The sequence below is a fragment of the Lithobates pipiens genome, unplaced genomic scaffold (assembly GCF_037356315.1).
Source record: "Lithobates pipiens isolate NorthernLeopardFrog02 unplaced genomic scaffold, aLitPip1_a1.2 Scaffold_3, whole genome shotgun sequence".
NCBI classification, from domain to species: Eukaryota; Metazoa; Chordata; class Amphibia; order Anura; family Ranidae; genus Lithobates; species Lithobates pipiens.
The window spans coordinates 255,931,295-255,949,894 of NW_027507790.1; the positions used below are offsets into that span (position 1 = coordinate 255,931,295).

Consider the following 18,600-nt stretch of genomic DNA (forward strand, 5'->3'; position numbering starts at 1 on the left):
GCAACTATACTGTTCAATACAGGAGGGTTGGGAGGGCTCTGCTCCTGCAAGCTTACAATCTAATAGTTGAATATCGCACCAAATTTACTCCAGGCATTGTATGCTTCCCATTAGGTTTCTTACCTGGCCAGCATCGTCCGGACAGGACAGACCCCGGAGGCCTCCTTTAACCAGTGGGCCTGGGATTTGGTCTTGAGACTTAAGTTACACAGGAACGATCGTCCCGAGCAGCTGTGCGATGCTGTGCCGGATCTGACAGAAGCGAATGTACTACATCCCGTTCTGAAGGCCGTGAAATCCAGCGTTCCTATTGGCTGTTACATCGCTCTGGCAGCGGCCTCGGCTGGGCACACGTGAGTTAGCTTTGTCCAGAGTTTTGTCTGATTGTCCGTTCATTTTTGTATTTTTTTTTTCCATTTTTGACCCAAACAAGTATTCTTTGACTTCCAGCCCCCCTGCTATAGAAAACCAATCTCCTGACATACACTGTCTGAGTCGATTGGAGGATAAGTTTCCTTAAAGTGTTACTAAACCCAGGACCCTGCATTCGCTATAACTAGTCTCCCACAGTACACAGAACATGGAAATGCAATAGTTTTAGTAAATATAAACGGCTAAATACAGTTTCTCATCAGCAGTATATAGCGGTCTTGTGACTTCTGTCAGTGTCTGGTTAAGGCTTGTAGGAGGAGTTTTCATTCTCCCCGATTATCCTTTAGGGCTGCAGGACCCCTGACCCTCTGACTGGACAGTGCTGATCACATGCACTCTCCCAAGAAAAAAACAAACCACTTTATAGTAATACACACCAAACTGAGCATGTGCAGCTCGTCCCCTAGCCTCTGTTCTATAAGGAGATGTTTTGGGGACTGTGGAAGAAGAGGATCAGAGAAGACCGTATCAAACAGCCTTTTTTTACACAGTGAGTATAACAAGCCTGCTTTACAGTAAGTAACACTTTAAATGGCACAAGTAAACCTATATATGGACCAATATAACATACAGTATAACTTGCTGTTAAAGTGTTACTGTATATACAGTAAAGTATGCTTGTTATACTCACTGTGGAACCTAAGAGGTTAATCCTATGCATTGTGTAAAAAGAATGTTTTATCCTGCCTTCTGATCTTCCCCTTCTTCAATCCATCTCCTGATAGAACAGTGCATTGACGGCACCCTGCGCATGCTCAGTTTGTTGTGTATTGCTAGAGTTTTTTCTTTCTTTCTTGGGAGCGTGCATGTGATCAGCGCAGGACCAATTGGCACTGTCCATACAGAGGGTCAGGGGTGCTGCAGCCTCAAAGGACAGTCAGAGTAGAATGCAAGCTACTCCTACAACCTTCAACCAGACAATAATAGAAGTTACAAGACTGCTATATACTGCTGATGAGAAAAGGTATTTAGCAGTTATATTTACTAAAATATTTGCATCTCCATGTTCTGTGTACTAAAATGTGAAAAACAGGACTTTAGCGGTGCGGAGTCAGTTGAAAAATAGACAATATATATAAAATATATTCCTTTTTTGGAAAAATAGAATACAACTACATATATTCCATAAAACCAAAGAGACAAAGGAAGGGAGGTACAAATTATGGCTAAATGCCTAGTGTTTTATAGCTCAACCAGCACAGCAGTAGATGGCAAGCTTCCCAACATGTTTCGCCCTTGAATCGGGCTTCCTCAGGGATGCTGGTCGTTCACGATATGTACTGCCTTCAAATAAGAAAATGCATAACACAACCACAGATTAATTGACCTCACATAGTTACAACAGTTACATTAACAATATACATTATACAATGATTATCATGTGACCGCGTCTTCACTATAAGAGTGTTAATGCCTACCCGTGCTTCTAAAAACCAGACCAGAAACTGCCGGGACATCTAGATGAACCGCCTCAACAAACCAACCATGTGCTAGAGGTGGACATAGATGGCATAAAAAGCTAAGAAAAAAATAAAGAAATGTCCATGTATGTATAACACAGATATATACCAATTTCCTAATAAACCACCCCCAAACCAAGAGGGTGATGTTTATTCCCCCAGGTACGGGGAGGAAAAAGGGGACAGGTACAATGAAAAACAAAATAACTTACACAATTTAGGCGGTGAATTGGCACCAGATGTGACACATCAACCAGGGTCAGAAATGCTCAGAATATCTAGAAACACAGTAAAAGCGCCATGTTGTAGCTAACCAAGCAGGGTCAATAATGAAAAACTAATCAATCAAATAGAAAGGTAATAGTAAAGAGGCTAGTCGCTCACAAACACAAGGTTCAATACAAATACCTTGATGGTAGCAAATAGTATATGCCTGTATCCTGGCTCCCGCAGCGCCCTCACGGCTGATTTATACCATCCATCCAGTGACAACACTGGATGCGGACGCATAAACCGCGTCGCGAACGCGTGTGCGCATTATCAACCATACCTACACACTCGTGCGCCTCCGCCGAGTCCATAGACTCGGTCGGATACCTAAAGATGGAGCTCCCTCTAGTGGAGGAAGGATGGAAGGAAGCCACAAGGTGCGATTCTGTGTACTGTGGGAGACCAGATATAGTGAATGCAGGCTCCTGGGTTTAGTAACACTAGGTAACTAGTAACGTTTTAGGAACTAATCACGACCACTATAAAAGTAACTGAATGGTTTAGTCTTTATGGGCCCAGCCATATCAGAGTAGTCCGTTGTGGTGCATTTATGCACGCACATTACTGTAGGTTGCAAAAAAAAAGGCAATTTCGTTAAATGGGCTGCTTAAAGCAGGAGTTCCGCCGGTTTTTTTTCCCGTTTGTTTTGTTTTTTTAAGTCAGCAGCTACAAATACTGCAGCTGCTGACTTTTAAAATATGGACACTTACCCGTCCATCGCGCCTGCGATTCCGGCACCCAAAGCCGATTTGTTGATTGGCTCTCGGGTGCTGCCACCGCCATCTTGGGTATGGGAATCAGGAAGTGAAGCCTTGCGGCTTCACTTCTCGGTTCCCTACTGCGCATGCGCGAGTCGTGCTGCACAATAAGGATGGTCCCTGCTGTCTCTGGGATCTGTGTGTTTCCCAGCAGACAGTGGGGGCCCCGCAGGAAGTGGCGTAAATACCCGCAGATTCTGTGGCTATCTATGCCCGGAAGTGGGTGCAGATACCTGTATTATACAGGTATCTGTCCCCCCCCCCCCCCCCCCCCCCCCTCCAAAGGTGCCAATTGTGGCACCGGAGGGGGGGAGGGTTCCGATAAGCGGAAGTTCTACTTTAGGGTGGAACTCCGCTTTTACACACCAACGTGGACCAAGAGGCAGAACATTTTGCCATTTCATCACTTGAAAGGTACAGTCCATTGAGGTGTGTTGGTGTGCCATTCATAATGATCAGCACCACAGTGCACCGATGTACATAACGTGTGTTGCTGCAGCACAGCGTTGCAAATATCCCTTCATTTTTTTTTAATTGCCCAGGTTTATTTATGAAAAAATGTTATGTTCTTCTTAGAGCAGCTTTAGGATCAAAAGTCAAACATGAAATCAAGGTTTTCCTCTGCATGTCTTTGGTCAAATCTAGGCTTTGGCTTCCGTCTTGTTTAACTTCTTTTGTCTCTACAGTGTGGACAAGTTCTGCGCAGAAGGTGTGATGATGCTGGGGGACCTGGTGCAAGCAAGACATCTGCGTGCTGTGGTCCATATTCTGGATAAAATCCTGCCCATGTTTTATCCATGTCCCAGCTATCTATTGAAAAATGAGCTGTGAGTCGTCTTCTCTCTTCTAATTATAACACTAAACAAACAAGTGTTTAAAGGGACTTTAAAAGACTTTTTTTTTTAAGGGTCACTCTAATGAGTAGTATGTTTCAAATTATAAGGGGAGCATGGTGGGCATGGTCCATCCAACAGTTGGACCCCTTACCACTCAATCCTGTTCCTGTCCACCTGGGAATTTTGGGTGTTCCTCGCCCACCTTTGGGTGACCCAGCTTCTCCATATTATAAAATCCATAAACATTCAAGCGGGTGGTGATGAGATCCCCTCATAATGGGAACCCAACAGGTGTGAAGAATTGGGAATTCAAGAGCTCACAAATGATGTTCCTGAGAGTTACAAGAAATTCTCATGGGGGTTCAACTTTTCAACACTTGCCACAGACTGAAGTACTGACCCTTTAATGTAACCTTTAGTCTAAACCATATTTTGAATAGGGGCAAAGATTTGGTGGGTCAGTTTGACTTTTTTAATGGCAGAAACTAGAGAGACCATCATAACTTAAGCCAATTTCCGGTTAGCTAAAATGATTTTCGGGTCATTTTTTTCAATTTTTTTTGTTAAATTTGGAACTATATTTCCTTTGCTGTTGCCATAATTTGCAAGTCTGTTTACACATTTATGGATATGAAAGATTAAGGCTGTCCCTCATCCCTCTGTCCAGTGCCCTCCTGGGTACTGCTTCTTCTAGGTTCCCGTCACTCCTCTTTGGATTGCTGTTCAGGATCCCCAGCACCCGGCTATATTCTTTTACAGCTGCACCCCCTTTTCCCCCTTCCCAGACCCACCCCCCACCATCACAGATGCATACTTACATGACAGAGTTTGTCTACATCTTTTGCGTTTAGAATCAGGGGAAAAAAAACATCAGACGCCCCGAACAGCAGCTGTAAAAACGTCCTGTGTGCATGAGGCCTAAAAGTGTCATTTCAGTCTTTGCAGATGACCCCAAGCTATGCAGTGGAACTTGCAGGTTGACCTCCATGTACTTTTTTAATTGGGCAACTGTGTAGAAAATGAGGTTTAATGTTGATGAATGTAAAGTTATGCACTTGGTGGCTAAGAATATACATGCATCATACATACTAGGGGGAGTACAACTGGGGGAATCAATGATGGAGAAGGATCTGGGGGTTTTGGTAGAGCATAAGCTCAATAATAACATGCAATGCCAAGCTGCAGTTTCCAAAGCGAGCAAAGTCCTTTCTTGTATTAAGAGAAGTGTGGACTCCAGAGATAGAGATATCATTTTGCCCCGGTACAAATCATTAGAAAGACCTCATCTGGAATATGCAGTTCAGTTTTGGGCACCAGTTCTCAAAAAGGATATCTGGGAACTGGAGAAAGTGAAGAGAAGATTAAGGGGGGATATGGTCAACATGTATGTACAAATATATATATAGTAAACTTGGTGTTGAGTTATTCACTTTTAACCACTTGCCGGCCACCTACCGCAGATGTACTGCGCCAAGTTGACTTTATTGCACGAAGCGAAGTACCTGTACGTCATTACGTGAAATAGCCACTGCAGCGTGCGCGCTGCCAGAGGCGCGATCGTGCTCTGATTGGACACAGGAGATGCCAATCAGCGGGTCCGGAGGACCTGATGTCTGCTGCCCACCCATGGTTCTTCCCCAGAGAGACAGAACGGTGATCTGCCTATATAAACTAGGCAGATCACCATTCTGACAGGGCATAAGATGGAGATCTTGTGTTCCTGCTAAGAAACACAGATCTGTCTTCACCCAGTCAGAGCAACTCCCCCCTTAGTTAGAAAGCACCCCCTAGGGACACACTAAACCCTTTGATCGCCCCTGATGTTAGCCCCTTCCCAGCCAGTGTCATTAGTACAGTAACAGTGCATTTTTTTTAGCACTGATCACTGTAATAATGTCACTGGTCCCCCCCCCCCCAAAAAGCATAGTTTAGGTGTCCGATTTCTCCGCCGTAATGTCACTGTCCCGCTAAAAATCGCTGATTGCCGCCATTACTAGTAAATTTCATCTCCAAATACAGAAAGGTTTCTTCACAGTAAGAGCTGAGAACATGTGGAATAGACTCCCTCCAGAGGTGGTTCTGGCCAGCTCAGTAGATTGCTTTCCTGGATACTTTTCTAAATGTACATAATATAACTGGGTACTAACATTTATAGGTAAAGTTGATCCAGGGAAAATCCGATTGCCTCTCAGGAAGGAAATTTTTGTCCCTTGCTGTAGCAAATCGGATAATGCTTTGCTTGGGTTTTTCGCCTTCCTCTGGATCAACTGTTAGGTATATGGGATTGTATTTCCTTTTTTTTTTTTTTTTTTATTGGTTGAATTAGATAGACTTGCGTTTTTTTTATTTTTTTATTTATTTTTTTAACCTAACTATGAAGCCGCTCTGGATTAAATGTGAGAATTGCAGCCTGAGCTGCTTTTTTTTATTTTTACCCCTCTGGGGTCTTTTTTTAAAGTTAAACTTTTTAGCCTTTGTGTATAGCGGGGGACTGTTCTCCCTGTCGTGGAATAACATTTACCTGTATTGGTATTATAGATATGATAATGATGGTTCAAATGTTTATAGGGCTGCAACTAACGATTATTTTCATAATCGATTAGTTGGCCGATTATTGTTTCGATCAATCGGTTAATAACCTTAAAAAAATAAAAAATAAATAAAAAGTGGTTCAAATTGACGTTCATTTTCAACCACAGTGACGGGAGAGTTTGGAAATAGAAAACTTCTTGGTCAAAGGAATTTTCAGACAGTGTATGTGGTTTTTGTTTAGAAATGAAGTGAAAATTTCAAACAAAATTCTTTCATTCAGCAAATGTACAAAGATTTTTCATCTGAATATTCTCATCTGAAAATTGATCTGTGAGGCCAGCATAAGGCTCGGTACACACCTATGCAGTTTTTACTTTTGATCTGTTTCTGCAGTGCTTTATGCTTTGCCTTTTGATTTTTGCGCATGTGATTTTACTGCAATTTGCGTTTTTTTATTTATTTATTTTTTTATTTTTTTTGGGCAGATTAAAAAACACAAATTGCTGCAAAAAACGCATTACATTCTTTTCTGCAGCTTCTCCATTGAAGTATATTGAACCAAAAAAGCACCATTTTGCGTTAAAAGTCCCTGACCCTTTCCAAATATGCAGCGGCTGAAAAAAGCACAAATATGAACGTATCTTATAGGAAACCATGTAAATGAACTGTAGTGCGTTTCCGCAAAAATCACCAATAAACATATAGATGTGAACCAGGCCTAAGATGTTTAGTAACATAATGGGGTTAAAAAGACTAAAATTATCCCTTTATCATACAAAAAAAAAGCAGATAATCACTACTGGAAGGGGTTCCTTTTTTTACTGTAGAACAGTGAAAGTAATATTTACAGTAGTGATTATATTGTTGTACTATAAAGGGCTCATTTTAGTTTTTTTTTTTTTAACCCCATTATGTTATTGGCCGATTAATCGATTATGAAAATAGTAATCGATTATGAAATTAATCAATTAGTTGTCGATTAATCGATTAGTTGTTTCAGCCCTAAATGTTTATACAGATCTTCTTGTCTCTGAGTTTTCTCATCCTGTCCTCTCCTGTTCAGGTTTCTGTCCTATATACAGCTCTTCCTGCAGCTGGACAGCGGGGTTCCTCAGGGGATGACTATGCAGATGACTCACAAGGTCACCCAGCACTTGACTTCCATCAACTATGGGGAGAATGTGAAGCTGCTCACTAACATGGTCCAGGTGAGTAAGGGATTAGAGGAGGAGAGGATTGGCTGCTCCGATGGGCTCGAAGGCCATACCTGTTTAAAGTGGAGGGCCACCCTAAAAAATTAAAACATTTTTTTACTCCCCTCTAAATACCTGTTGCTAGGGGGGTCCCTCGTAGTCTGCCTTCTTCCTTGCCCGGGCTGGTGACATCACTTCCCCTCACGCCGCACAGTCATCTGGGACCTGTCACGTGTCCCAGATGACTGTGCGGCGTATCACGGCGCCCTGCACCGCTCGCGCATGCGCAGTGGGTGCCCAGCTGTGAAGCCACAGCCGGGTGCCCACAGTACGAATGACAGCGCCGCAAGCGGAGTGGGGAAAGAGGGGGGGTTTGTTCCCCCGCATCGCTGGACCCTGAGACAGGTAAGTGTCCGATTATTAAAAGTCAGAAGCTGCAGTATTTGTAGCTGCTGACTTTAAATTTTTTTTTTTTTTTTTTTTTTTTTTTTTTAGGGGCACCCCACTTTAAGGACCAAGCCTCTTTTTCAGACTCTGTGTTTACATGTTTAAAACAGTTTTTTTTTCTTTTGCTAGAAAATTACTTAGAACCCGCAAACATTGTATATTGTTTTTATTTCTAACACCCTAGACATGGTGGTCATTGCAATACTTTGTAAGACCGCTTGCGCAAATACGGTGTGAAAAAAAAGTATTGCAATGACCGCCATTTTATTCTCTAGGGCAGTGATGGTGAACCTTGGCACCCCAGATGTTTTGGAACTACATTTCCCATGATGCTCATGCACTCTGCAGTGTACTGGAGCATCATGGGAAATGTAGTTCCAAAACATCTGGGGTGCCAAGGTTCACCATCACTGCCCTAGAGAATAAAATGGCGGTCATTGCAATACTTTTTTTTCACACCGTATTTGCGCAGTGGTCTTACAATCGCACTTTTTTTGGAAAAAATTCACTTTTTTATTTAAAAAAAAAATGACAATTTTTTTTTATATTGTGAAAGATGTTACGCCGAGTAAATTGATACCCAACATGTCACGCTTCGAAATTGCGCCCGCTCATGGAATGACGTCAAAATTTTGCCCTCAAAAATCTCCATAAGCGACATTTAAAAAATTCTAAAGGTTGCCTATTTTGCTTTAGAGGAGGTCTAGGGCTGAAATTATTGCTCTCGCTCTACCGATCGCGGCGATACCTCACATGTGTGGTTTGACTACTGTTTTGATATGCGGGCGCTACTCACATATGCGTTCGCTTCTGCGCACGAGCTTGTCGGGACAGGGTGTTTTAAAATTATTATTTTTTTTTTCTTATTTATTTTACTTGATTTTATTTATTTTTACACTCTTTAAAAAAAAAAAATTGGATCACTTTTATTCCTATTACAAGAAATGTAAACATCCCTTGTAATAGAAAAAAGCATGACAGGTCCTCTTAAATATGAGATCTGGGGTCAAAAAGTCCTCAGATCTCATATTTGGACTTTAAATGCAATAAAAAAAAAAATTGTCATTTGAAAAAATGACATTGAAAAATGTGCCTTTTAAGAGGTATGGGTGGAAGTAACGTTTTGACGTCGCTTCCGCCCTGCTATGGTATAGAGATGGGTGGGGGCCATCTTAGCCTCACTCGTGTCCATACCACAGAGCAGGCAGGTCCCGATCACCTTCGCCGCTGCCAACGGCTCCAGTAAGCAGCTGGGGGCGCGGGAGAGTGGTGGTGGGAGGGGGGGTGGCACCTCTCCCGCCGCCGATAACGGTGATCTTGCGGCGAACCCGCCGCAGAGACCACCATTATTGTACACACGCCCGGCGCCTGAAGAGATGGATATCTTGGTTGTGGCAGCAGCTGCTGCTGTTACCGAGATATCCCTCTTCAAAAAATGGACGTACATCGGCGTGCGCCCGTCGTAAAGTGGTTAATATTCTTTAAAAAAATGTAAAAAAAAAAAAATTTGGAAGAAAAAATGTTTTTAACTTACCAGAAACCCCTGTTGCTAGGCAGTCTTCCTAATATGCCTCTTCCTACTCCGCAGTGATCTGCAGTCTTCTCTCCTCCTTGCGTTGTCTTCTGGGGAATGGGGCACGCTGTGTTCTGGAAAATGTGTGTGTCCCAGAACACAGTGCGCCCCATTCACAAAGCGCCAGCCGTCTCGCGCATGCGCAGTAGGAAACGGGCAGTGAAGCCGAAAGGCTCCACTGCCTGTTTCCCTTAGTGAGGATGGCGATGCCTGGACCCGAGAGTCGAGGGACGTATCCGCCTCGGCGGGGCCGACATTTAATAAGGACAGGTAAGTGTCCTTATTAAAAGTCAGCAGCTACAGTGTTTGTAGGTGCTGACTTTAAAAAAAAAAAATAATTCCGCTGGAACACCCCTTTAAATGATTCAGGCCATCACCACCCAGAGCAGGATTTTGGGCAAATGTGATCCTTAGTCTAGTGGTCCTAAAGCTGCATTCCAGGCAAATGGCTAAATACATAAAAACAACTAATTTAAAGCGGTGTTCCAGCTAAAATTTTATTTACTTTTATTTTTGTTTTAAAGTCAGCAGCTGCAAACATTGTAGCTGCTGAATTTTAATAAGGACACTTACCTGTCCAGGGAGCCTGCGATGTCAGCCCCCCGAGGCCGATCCGTACATCAGATCGGGTGCCGATACCACCATTCCCACTAAGGGAAACCGGCAGTGGAGCCTTGTGGCTTCATTGCCAGTTTCCGACTGAGCATGCGCGAGTCTCGTGGCGCTTTGTGAATGCCCAGCTTGTCTAATGTTGGACACGCATGTCCCAGAAGACAACGGGGGGGCTTGCCGCAGAAGAGGATGTGACGTCCTCGGCCGCGGCCCGGCTGGATCAGAAGTACTCATAGTACTTCCAAAAAAGGAGAGAAAACGAGAGAAAGTAAAAAAAAAAAATGTTTTAAATATCCAAAAACAAGGGGTAGAGAGTTGGTCTTTTGTTTAAGACCACCTCTGAAAATTGGGTGGAACTCCACTTTAAGAGAGCTTTCTTATATGCCAAATGATTTGTATTTCTGTGCATCCATTTCTGAGATTTACACAGCTCTGCCCCACAGCACAGCCATGTCTGACGGGGAAGGAAACCTGATTTTTTTTTTTGTTTTTCTGTTACAGTTTAAAGTGTTTTTTAACCCCCAAAAAATGTGCAGATCATTGTCCCCTAAAGCAGATTACACAGCACAGTGCTTGTGTAATCTACTCTCTAAACTGTAACAAAAAAAACTCTGATTCTGCTACTTCCTGTATGCCCTCTCTGCGCTGACCACGAAAATCAAGGCTGCTCATCCCTGATCACCATGGTCAGAATACGTCTTTGCATCAGATGTTGCTGTCCTCTCTCCCCCTAACCCCCTCCTTCCTGTCTGCCATCTGTCTCTGCCCTAACCCCCGCCACTATTCTAGAAAAAAAGTACAATTGTCACTGCCAGCCCCTCTATTTTCTTATGACACTTTAGGTATTAACTTGATATATTATTTGTTTATATGTAGTACAATAATATATTATGGAATAATTTGATATATTATTTGTTTCTATGTATTACAACAAAAAATATTTTATGGATTAATTTCATATAGTTTGATGTATATGTATTACAACAGAAAAATAAAAAATATTTGATAAAAAAAAATAAAAAGAAAAAAAGGCTGGCATAGCACACTATGAAAGTTGTTTTAAAAAAAAAAAGAGCGTTCTAACGTTCTAAATACCAATTTCTAGCTGTCTTCAGGCCAGTCACATGACTCGCGGGCGCTTTCCAGCTACGAGACATTGCTTCTGCAGGGGAGCCGAGCGGCCATGTGATCTCCCCGGCTGACATCAGAGGGAGATCACGGCCCCTCCTGCAGAAGCAATCTATCGGAGCTGTAATGCAGCCGCTTTACAATGTGATGTGACCGGCCTGAAGATAGCTCAAAATTGGTATTTAGAATGCTAATTTTTAAAAACAACTTTCATAGTGTGCTATGTCAGCCTCTAATAGAGGGGCTGGCATAGTCTTCTATAAATGGGTTCACAAACACTTTAACCACTTGCCACCCAGGCCAATTCTGACATTTCTCTCCTACATGTAAAAATCATAATTTTTTGCTAGAAAATTACACAGAATCCCCAAACATTATGAATGTTTTCTTTAGCAGGGACCCTAGGGAATATAATGGCCGTCATGCAACTTTTTATCTTGCACGGTATTTGCACAGCAATTTTTCAAACGCGTATTTTTTGGAAAATAGGTCATGCATTAAAAAAATATATATAAAAATAGTAAAGTTAGCACAATTTTTTTGTATAATATGAAAGCTGACGTTACGCCGAGTAAATAGATACCTAACGTTAGGGGTGCAACGGATCAAAAAACTCATGGATCGGATCGTTCCTCAGATCAGAGTCACGGATCGGATCATTTTTCAGATCAGCAAATAATAATTGAATTTGCAAAAACCTGTGAAAATTCCACCACCATATAGGTCCCCATTGTAATATCCATGTCATCTCCCCCACTGTAATGGACATCTTCCCCGCTGTAATATTGTCTGGGTACGACTGAGCATGGCTGGGTATTACCGAATTTTGCAGAGTATGGCTGGGTATTGCAGAGATGGCTGTGACTGCAATTGTCCCAGAGCAGCGCTGTGGGCACTACAGATCCAGCCCACAGCGCTGCTGCCGTCCGATCTCTCTCCTCCACACTACAGATCAGTACACAGAGGGCAGAGAGGAACCGGCGTCATAACGTGATGCCTGTTTGTTTACAAGTTGTAAACGGCCACCGGGTGTACAAAGATGGCCGCCTCTCCGGAGCTAGGCCAAAGCCGTGGCCTTTCCTGAGGCCGAGTCCTCAAAGCGTGCCATGGATCGCGGCACATGCCGATCCGAGCAGGGTGACCCGTTCGGATCACGGATCGGTGACGAACCGTTGCACCCCTACCTAACATGTCACGCTTCAAAATTGCATACGTTCGTGGAATGGCGCCAGACTTCAGTACTTGAAAATCCCCATAGGTGAGGCTTTCAAATTTTTCCAGGTTACATGTTTTGAGTTGCAGAGGAGGTCAAGTGCTACAATTATTAAACTTGCTCAAACTTTTGCGGTGATACCTCACATTTGTGGTTATAAGGCCATTTACATATGTGGACGTGACTTGCACATTCTACAAGTGAGCACGCAGGGACAGGGGTGCTTTAATTTTTTATTTATTTTTTGTTAATTTTACATTCATTTTTCTTGTTTGATGCTTTTTTTTTTTTTTTTTAACATTTTATTTTTTTGATCACTTTTATTCCTATTACAAGGAATGTAAACACCCCTTGTAATAGAAATATGGCATGACAACTTTACAGTGAGATCTGGGGTCAATAAGTCCTCACCTCTAGGCGAGGAAGCCTGATAAAAAAAAAAAGAAGATCTCGGCTTCTCAGCCAAGGCAGCAGCATTTGTTTCAAATGCAGAGGCTGGGCGTTATGTCATAACATCGCCTCTGAATAATCATAGAGACTCTGGGGTCCATCTGGCCTGACCGAAATCTCTATGATCCACATCCGACGTCAGCGGATCCCTTCTCAGGCTCATCAATCACACGGGGGGATGCCCCCTTTCGTCACCGCCTATAAGAACGATCAAGCGGCTAACAGCAGGCTGCTATGATTTTTCTTATGCTGAAGGGAATCACCGGCTCTAAAAATAGATATCTGAATGATGCCTGTAACTGCAGATCACCGCTCAAAGTCCACGATGTCATATGTTGTTGGGTGGGCGGTAAGCCGTTAATAACACTTGTAGGTTTTGTCCCTTCTCCAGCCTGTGAAAAGAGAAGCAACAGACTTATGAACTTGCCCCCTTTGCTCTCTCTTCACATCACTGCAGCAAAACCTTTTGCCTTTGTTGCTTCTCCCTCTCCTGGTCGGAGTTCTGCTGTACAGGAAATTTCCATTTTAAGTTCAGGTGGTTTAAAGGATAAATTCTCCTTTTGAAACATGTCACATGTTCCACCTTGTTTTTAGGGTAGAACATGTAACTTGTTCAAGCATCTGTGCCGTCACACCCTCCCCTCCCTGTGACAGTGGGCGGAGGATCCTCTCCCCACACCCACTGTCACAATTTGAAAGCAACGCGCCCGCGCGGGGCTCCACCCTCGTCATTTATTTACAGGTTCCTGTGAATGACTAGACTACAAGTACTGTCAACCATTGAGGCTGGCGGCTTGTCGTTCTCAGTGAACTGCGCGGGAGCTGGTGAACGTCCTCGGAGTTCATTGATCTTCCTGCTCTCAGGTAACTGCCTGGCTGTAATGGAGGTATGGCCAGTCAGTGATCCTGAGAGTCTACAGGAACCGGTTATAGCACCTGTGATCTGCTGATCACGGGTGCAATGCTCTGCAAGCTCCTTAGAAAATAAATAATTAATGCACGTTTTTTTTTTTTATTTATTTTTTTACCTGCAAAATGAAATTGCTTTTTGTTTTATCTTTATTTTTTCAATAGGTGAACTTATCCTTTAACTCTCTGATCATATTTTTATGTTTGTTCCAACCATTTTGGCACTAGGCTCAAATGGTGACTATCACTTATGGATTTCTCCTTCGTTATCATAACATATTAACAATCTATGTGATGGTCTTTGGGAGGATGTAGAAGATGGTATGTCTAACCACTTCTTCTGCACGAGGCAATGGAACAGTCTAGAGAGGAAGTAGAACAATCTTTGGAGAAATGACATGTCCTCTTTTTTTTTTTTTCTTTTTTTTTATAGACCCACATTGCTGCTAGCACTCATCCCAATGAAGTGGGCCCGGTTGCGGTGCTGGAGTTCTGGACTCAGGTCCTCATAAGCCAACAGCTGTGGCACAGAGATAAAGGCAGCCTGCACCTCATGGACCAGCTCTGTAAAGCGGCATTCAGATACATGGAGGAGGACTGCGTACAGAAGCTGCTCTACCAACAGCACAAGGTAACCTGGAGTACATATACCGGGCACCATCCATAACTGAAGTCTGTGCACAGGGTTCTGTGCTGGGACCAAACCTGTTTAATTTGTTCATAAACGACCTGGAGGATGGGGTGAACAGTTCAATCTCTGTATTTTGCAGATGATACTAAGCTAAGCAGGGCAATAACTTCTCCACAGAATGTGGAAACCTTGCAAAAAGATCTGAACAAATTAATGGGTTGGGCAACTACATGACAAATGAGGTTCACTGTAGAGAAATGTAAATGAATGCAACCTATACACTGGGGGGAGAACCTCCTGGGGGAATCTAGGATGGGAAAGGACCTGGGAGTCCTAGTAGATGATAGGCTCAGCAATGGCATGCAATGCCAAGCTGCTGCTAACAAAGCCAATAGAATATTGGCATGCATTAAACAGGGTATTCATTCCAGAAAAAAAAAAACGATAATTCTCCCTTTCTACAAGACTCTGGTCCGGCTGCATTTAGAGTATGCTGTCCAGTTCTGGGCACCAGTCCTCAGGAAGGATGTACTGGAAATGGAGCGAGTACAAAGAAGGGCAACAAAGCTAATAAAGGGTCTGGATGACATTAATTATGAGGAAAGGTTGTGAGCACTGAACTTATTCTCTCTGGAGAAGAGACGCTTGAGAGGGGATATGATTTCAATTTACAAATACCGTACTGGTGACCCTACAATACGGATAAAACTTTTTTGCGGAAGGGAGTTTAACAAGACTTGTGGCCACTCATTAATATTATAAACTATGTAGAGGGTTCTGTACTGGAAGAGCGGCAACGATGTGGAATTCCCTTCCACAGGTGGTGGTCTCAGCGGGGGACATTGATAGTTTCAAGAAACTATTAGATAAGCACCTGAACGACCACAACATACAGGGATATACAATGTAATACTGACATATAATCACACATATAGGTTGGACTTGATGGACGTATGTCTTTTTTCAACCTCACCTACCATGTAACTATGTTTTACTCGCACCCAGTTAGATGCTTCTTTACGTTCTTCTATGGTTGACAATGAAACAAAATATCTGACTGGGTATCCTGTGTGTGTAGTATAGATGTCTCTCCTCTACATGGGGCTTGTGAAGTGACTGACCTGCTTCTCCAAATTCTGTTTTCCCTTTTTTTTTTTTAGGATGCTCTGGGATATCACTGTGACCGCGGCATTCTCTCCTCTTTCGTCGGCTGGATTGTGGCTGGCAATGTTACTCCTTCATTTATTGATTCCAACTACAACCCTTCGCAGGTACTGAGAGCAATTCCTAATAGAAACATCGGGCCCATTATTCTTGATAAACATCCTTTTCAGACAGTTTATAAAGTTATTCTGTGCAGTGCCTGCCCTCTTTTCCATAATCATCTTGGCATCACCTATCAGAATCTATTTGCAAGTCTACAGTGCATCTGGAAAGCATTTACAGCGCTTCACTTTTTCCACATTTTGTTATGTTGTAGCCTTATTCCAAAAGGAATTGCATTCACTATTTTCCTCAGAATTCCACAAACAATACCCCATAATGGCAACATGAAAGAAGTTTGGTTGAAATCTTTGAAAGTTTATTAAAAAAAAAAAAAAAAAAAAATCCCATGTACGTAAGTATTCACAGGCTTTGCCGTGACACTCAAAATTGAGCCCAAGTGCATCCTGTTTCCAGTGATCATCCTTGAGATGTTTCTACAACTTGGAATCCACCTGTGGTAAATTCAGTTTATTGGACATGATTTGGAAAGGCACACACTTCTCTATATAAGGCCCCACAGTTAACAGTGCATGTCAGAGCACAAACCAAGCCATGAAGTCCAAGAAATTGTCTTTAGACCTCCGAGACAGTATTGTATGGAGGCACAGATCTGGGGAAGGGTACAGAAACATTTCTGCAGCATTGAAGGTCCCAATGAGCACAGTGGCCTCCATCATCTGTAAATGGAAGAAGTTCGGAACCACCAGGACTCTCTCTAGAGCGGGCCGCCAGGCCAAACTGAGTGATCGGGGGAGAAGAGCCTTAGTCACGGAGGTGACCAAGAACCCAATGGTCACTCTGACAGAGTTCCACCGTTTCTCTGTGGAGAGCGGAGAACCTTTCAGAAAAACAACCATCTCTGCAGCGCTCCAGCAGTCAGGCCCGTATGGTAGAGTGGCCAGACGGAAGCCACTCTTTGGTAAAAGACACATGACAGTCCGCCTGGAGTTTGCCAAAAGGCATCTGAAGGTCTCTCAGACCATGAGAAACAAAATTCTCTGTTCTGCTGAAACAAGGATTGAACTCTGGCCTGAATGGCAAGAGTCATGTCTGGAGGAAACCAGGCACCGTTCATCACCTGGCCAACACCATCCTTACAGTGAAGCATGGTGGTGGCAGCATCATGCTGTGGGGAGGTTTTTCAGCATCAGGAACTGGGAGACTAGTCAGGATTGAGGGAAAGATGAATGCAGCAATGTACAGAGACATCCTTGATGAAAACCTGCTCCAGAGCACTCTGGACCTCAGACTGGGACGAAGGTTCATCTTCCAACAGGACAACGATCCTAAGCCAAGATAACAAAGGAGTGGCTACAGGACAACTCTGTGAATGTCCTTGAGTGGCCCAGCCAGAGCCCAGACTTGAACCCAATAGAACATCTCTGGAGAGATCTGATAGAGCTTGAGGTCCTGCAAAGAAGAAAAAGAAAAAATGCCCAAAAATAGGTGTGCCAAGCTTGTAGCATCATACTCAAAAAGACTTGCGGCTGTAATTGGTGCCAAATGTGCTTCAAAAAAGTATTGAGCAAAGGTTCTGAATACTTAAGTACATGGGATTTATTATTATTTTTTTATTAATTTGCAAAGACTTCAAACAAACTTCTTTCACATTGTCATTATGGGGGTATTGTTTGTAGAATTTTGAACAAAATAATGAATTGAGTCTGTTTTGGAATAAGGCTGTAACGTAACAAAATGTGGAAAAAGTGAAGCATGAATACTTTCCGGATGCACTATAAATAAAAATGAGGCATAGTGATGCTGATAGTTCCTGTAAAAATCTTTTCTCCAGTCAAGCCTGATCCTCTTCACAGCACTGAACTTCCAATGCTGCGGAGGTTAATGGCTTCTGGCATTGAAGTACATTGAAGAAGGCACAACCCTTTCTGTTCAGCCCTCCATTGACAAAAGTCCTAGCGTTGTCTGCATTGTGGCACGTTGTGTGAATGGCGGAGAGGATCCTGTCATTCATCTGCTTGTTCCATGTTCACAGAAAATGATGCATTCTCTGAAAACAATGCAAGGACTTCTTTTTTTTTTTTTCAATGGATTAGGGGGCAGAAAGAGGCAGGAACCCATTGGGCCACCTTTAATGTACACCAAGCTTGAAACCAAATGCTATTAACCCCTTCAGATCTGGAATGGGGTGTAGTTTGGTACGTGGGAGCAGCGATTCAGTTTAACAAATGAGAAGGCTTTTCACTGGATATTAACCACTTGCTGACCATCCGCCGCAGTTTTACTGCGGCAGAATGGCATGGCTAGGCGAAATGACATTGTCACTTCGCCCTGTGGCAACTAGGGGGGCACGCTCGCCCCTGGAGCCGATGCAAGTGCCCAGTGGGCACGATGACCACCAGGCTCCCGTGATCTCTCGTGACACACCGAGAACCAGGAACTGTGTGTGTAAATACACAGATCCCAGTTCTCTGAGGGGAGAAGAGACTGATTACCTGTTCATACGAAGTATGAACACCGACCTGTCTCTTCCCCTAGACAGTCCCCTCCCCCCTTCAGTTAGAACACACACTAGGGAACAACGTTAACCCCTTGATCGCCCCCTAGTGTTATCCCCTTATCTGCCACTGACACTTTTACAGTAATCAGTGCATTTTTATAGCACTGATCGTTGTATAAATGCCAATGGTCCCAAAAATGTGTCAGACGTATCTGTTGTGTCCGCTATAATGTCACAATTCCGATTAAAAATCACAGATCGCCGCCATTACTAGTAAAAACATAAATAAAAATGCTATAAATCTATCCCCTATTTTGTAAACGCTATAACTTTTGCGCAAACCAATCAATATACGCTTATTGTGATTTTTTTTTTTATAGCGCAAAAAAAAAAAATCATAGAGATGACCAGATACCACCAAAAGAAATCTAT

The 18,600-nt window shown here is 43.0% G+C and overlaps 1 protein-coding gene across 1 annotated transcript in view; it reads left to right on the forward strand.

The window, feature by feature from the left end:
* Positions 1-18,600, forward strand: part of EPG5 (ectopic P-granules 5 autophagy tethering factor) — a gene marked incomplete in the record, with an annotated part of 249,948 nt that overhangs the window by 102,777 nt on the left and 128,571 nt on the right. The window contains 5 exon segments of the mRNA XM_077463073.1: positions 115-353; positions 3,607-3,747; positions 7,352-7,496; positions 14,247-14,444; positions 15,605-15,715. Coding sequence (XP_077319199.1) covers positions 115-353; positions 3,607-3,747; positions 7,352-7,496; positions 14,247-14,444; positions 15,605-15,715 — 834 coding nt within the window.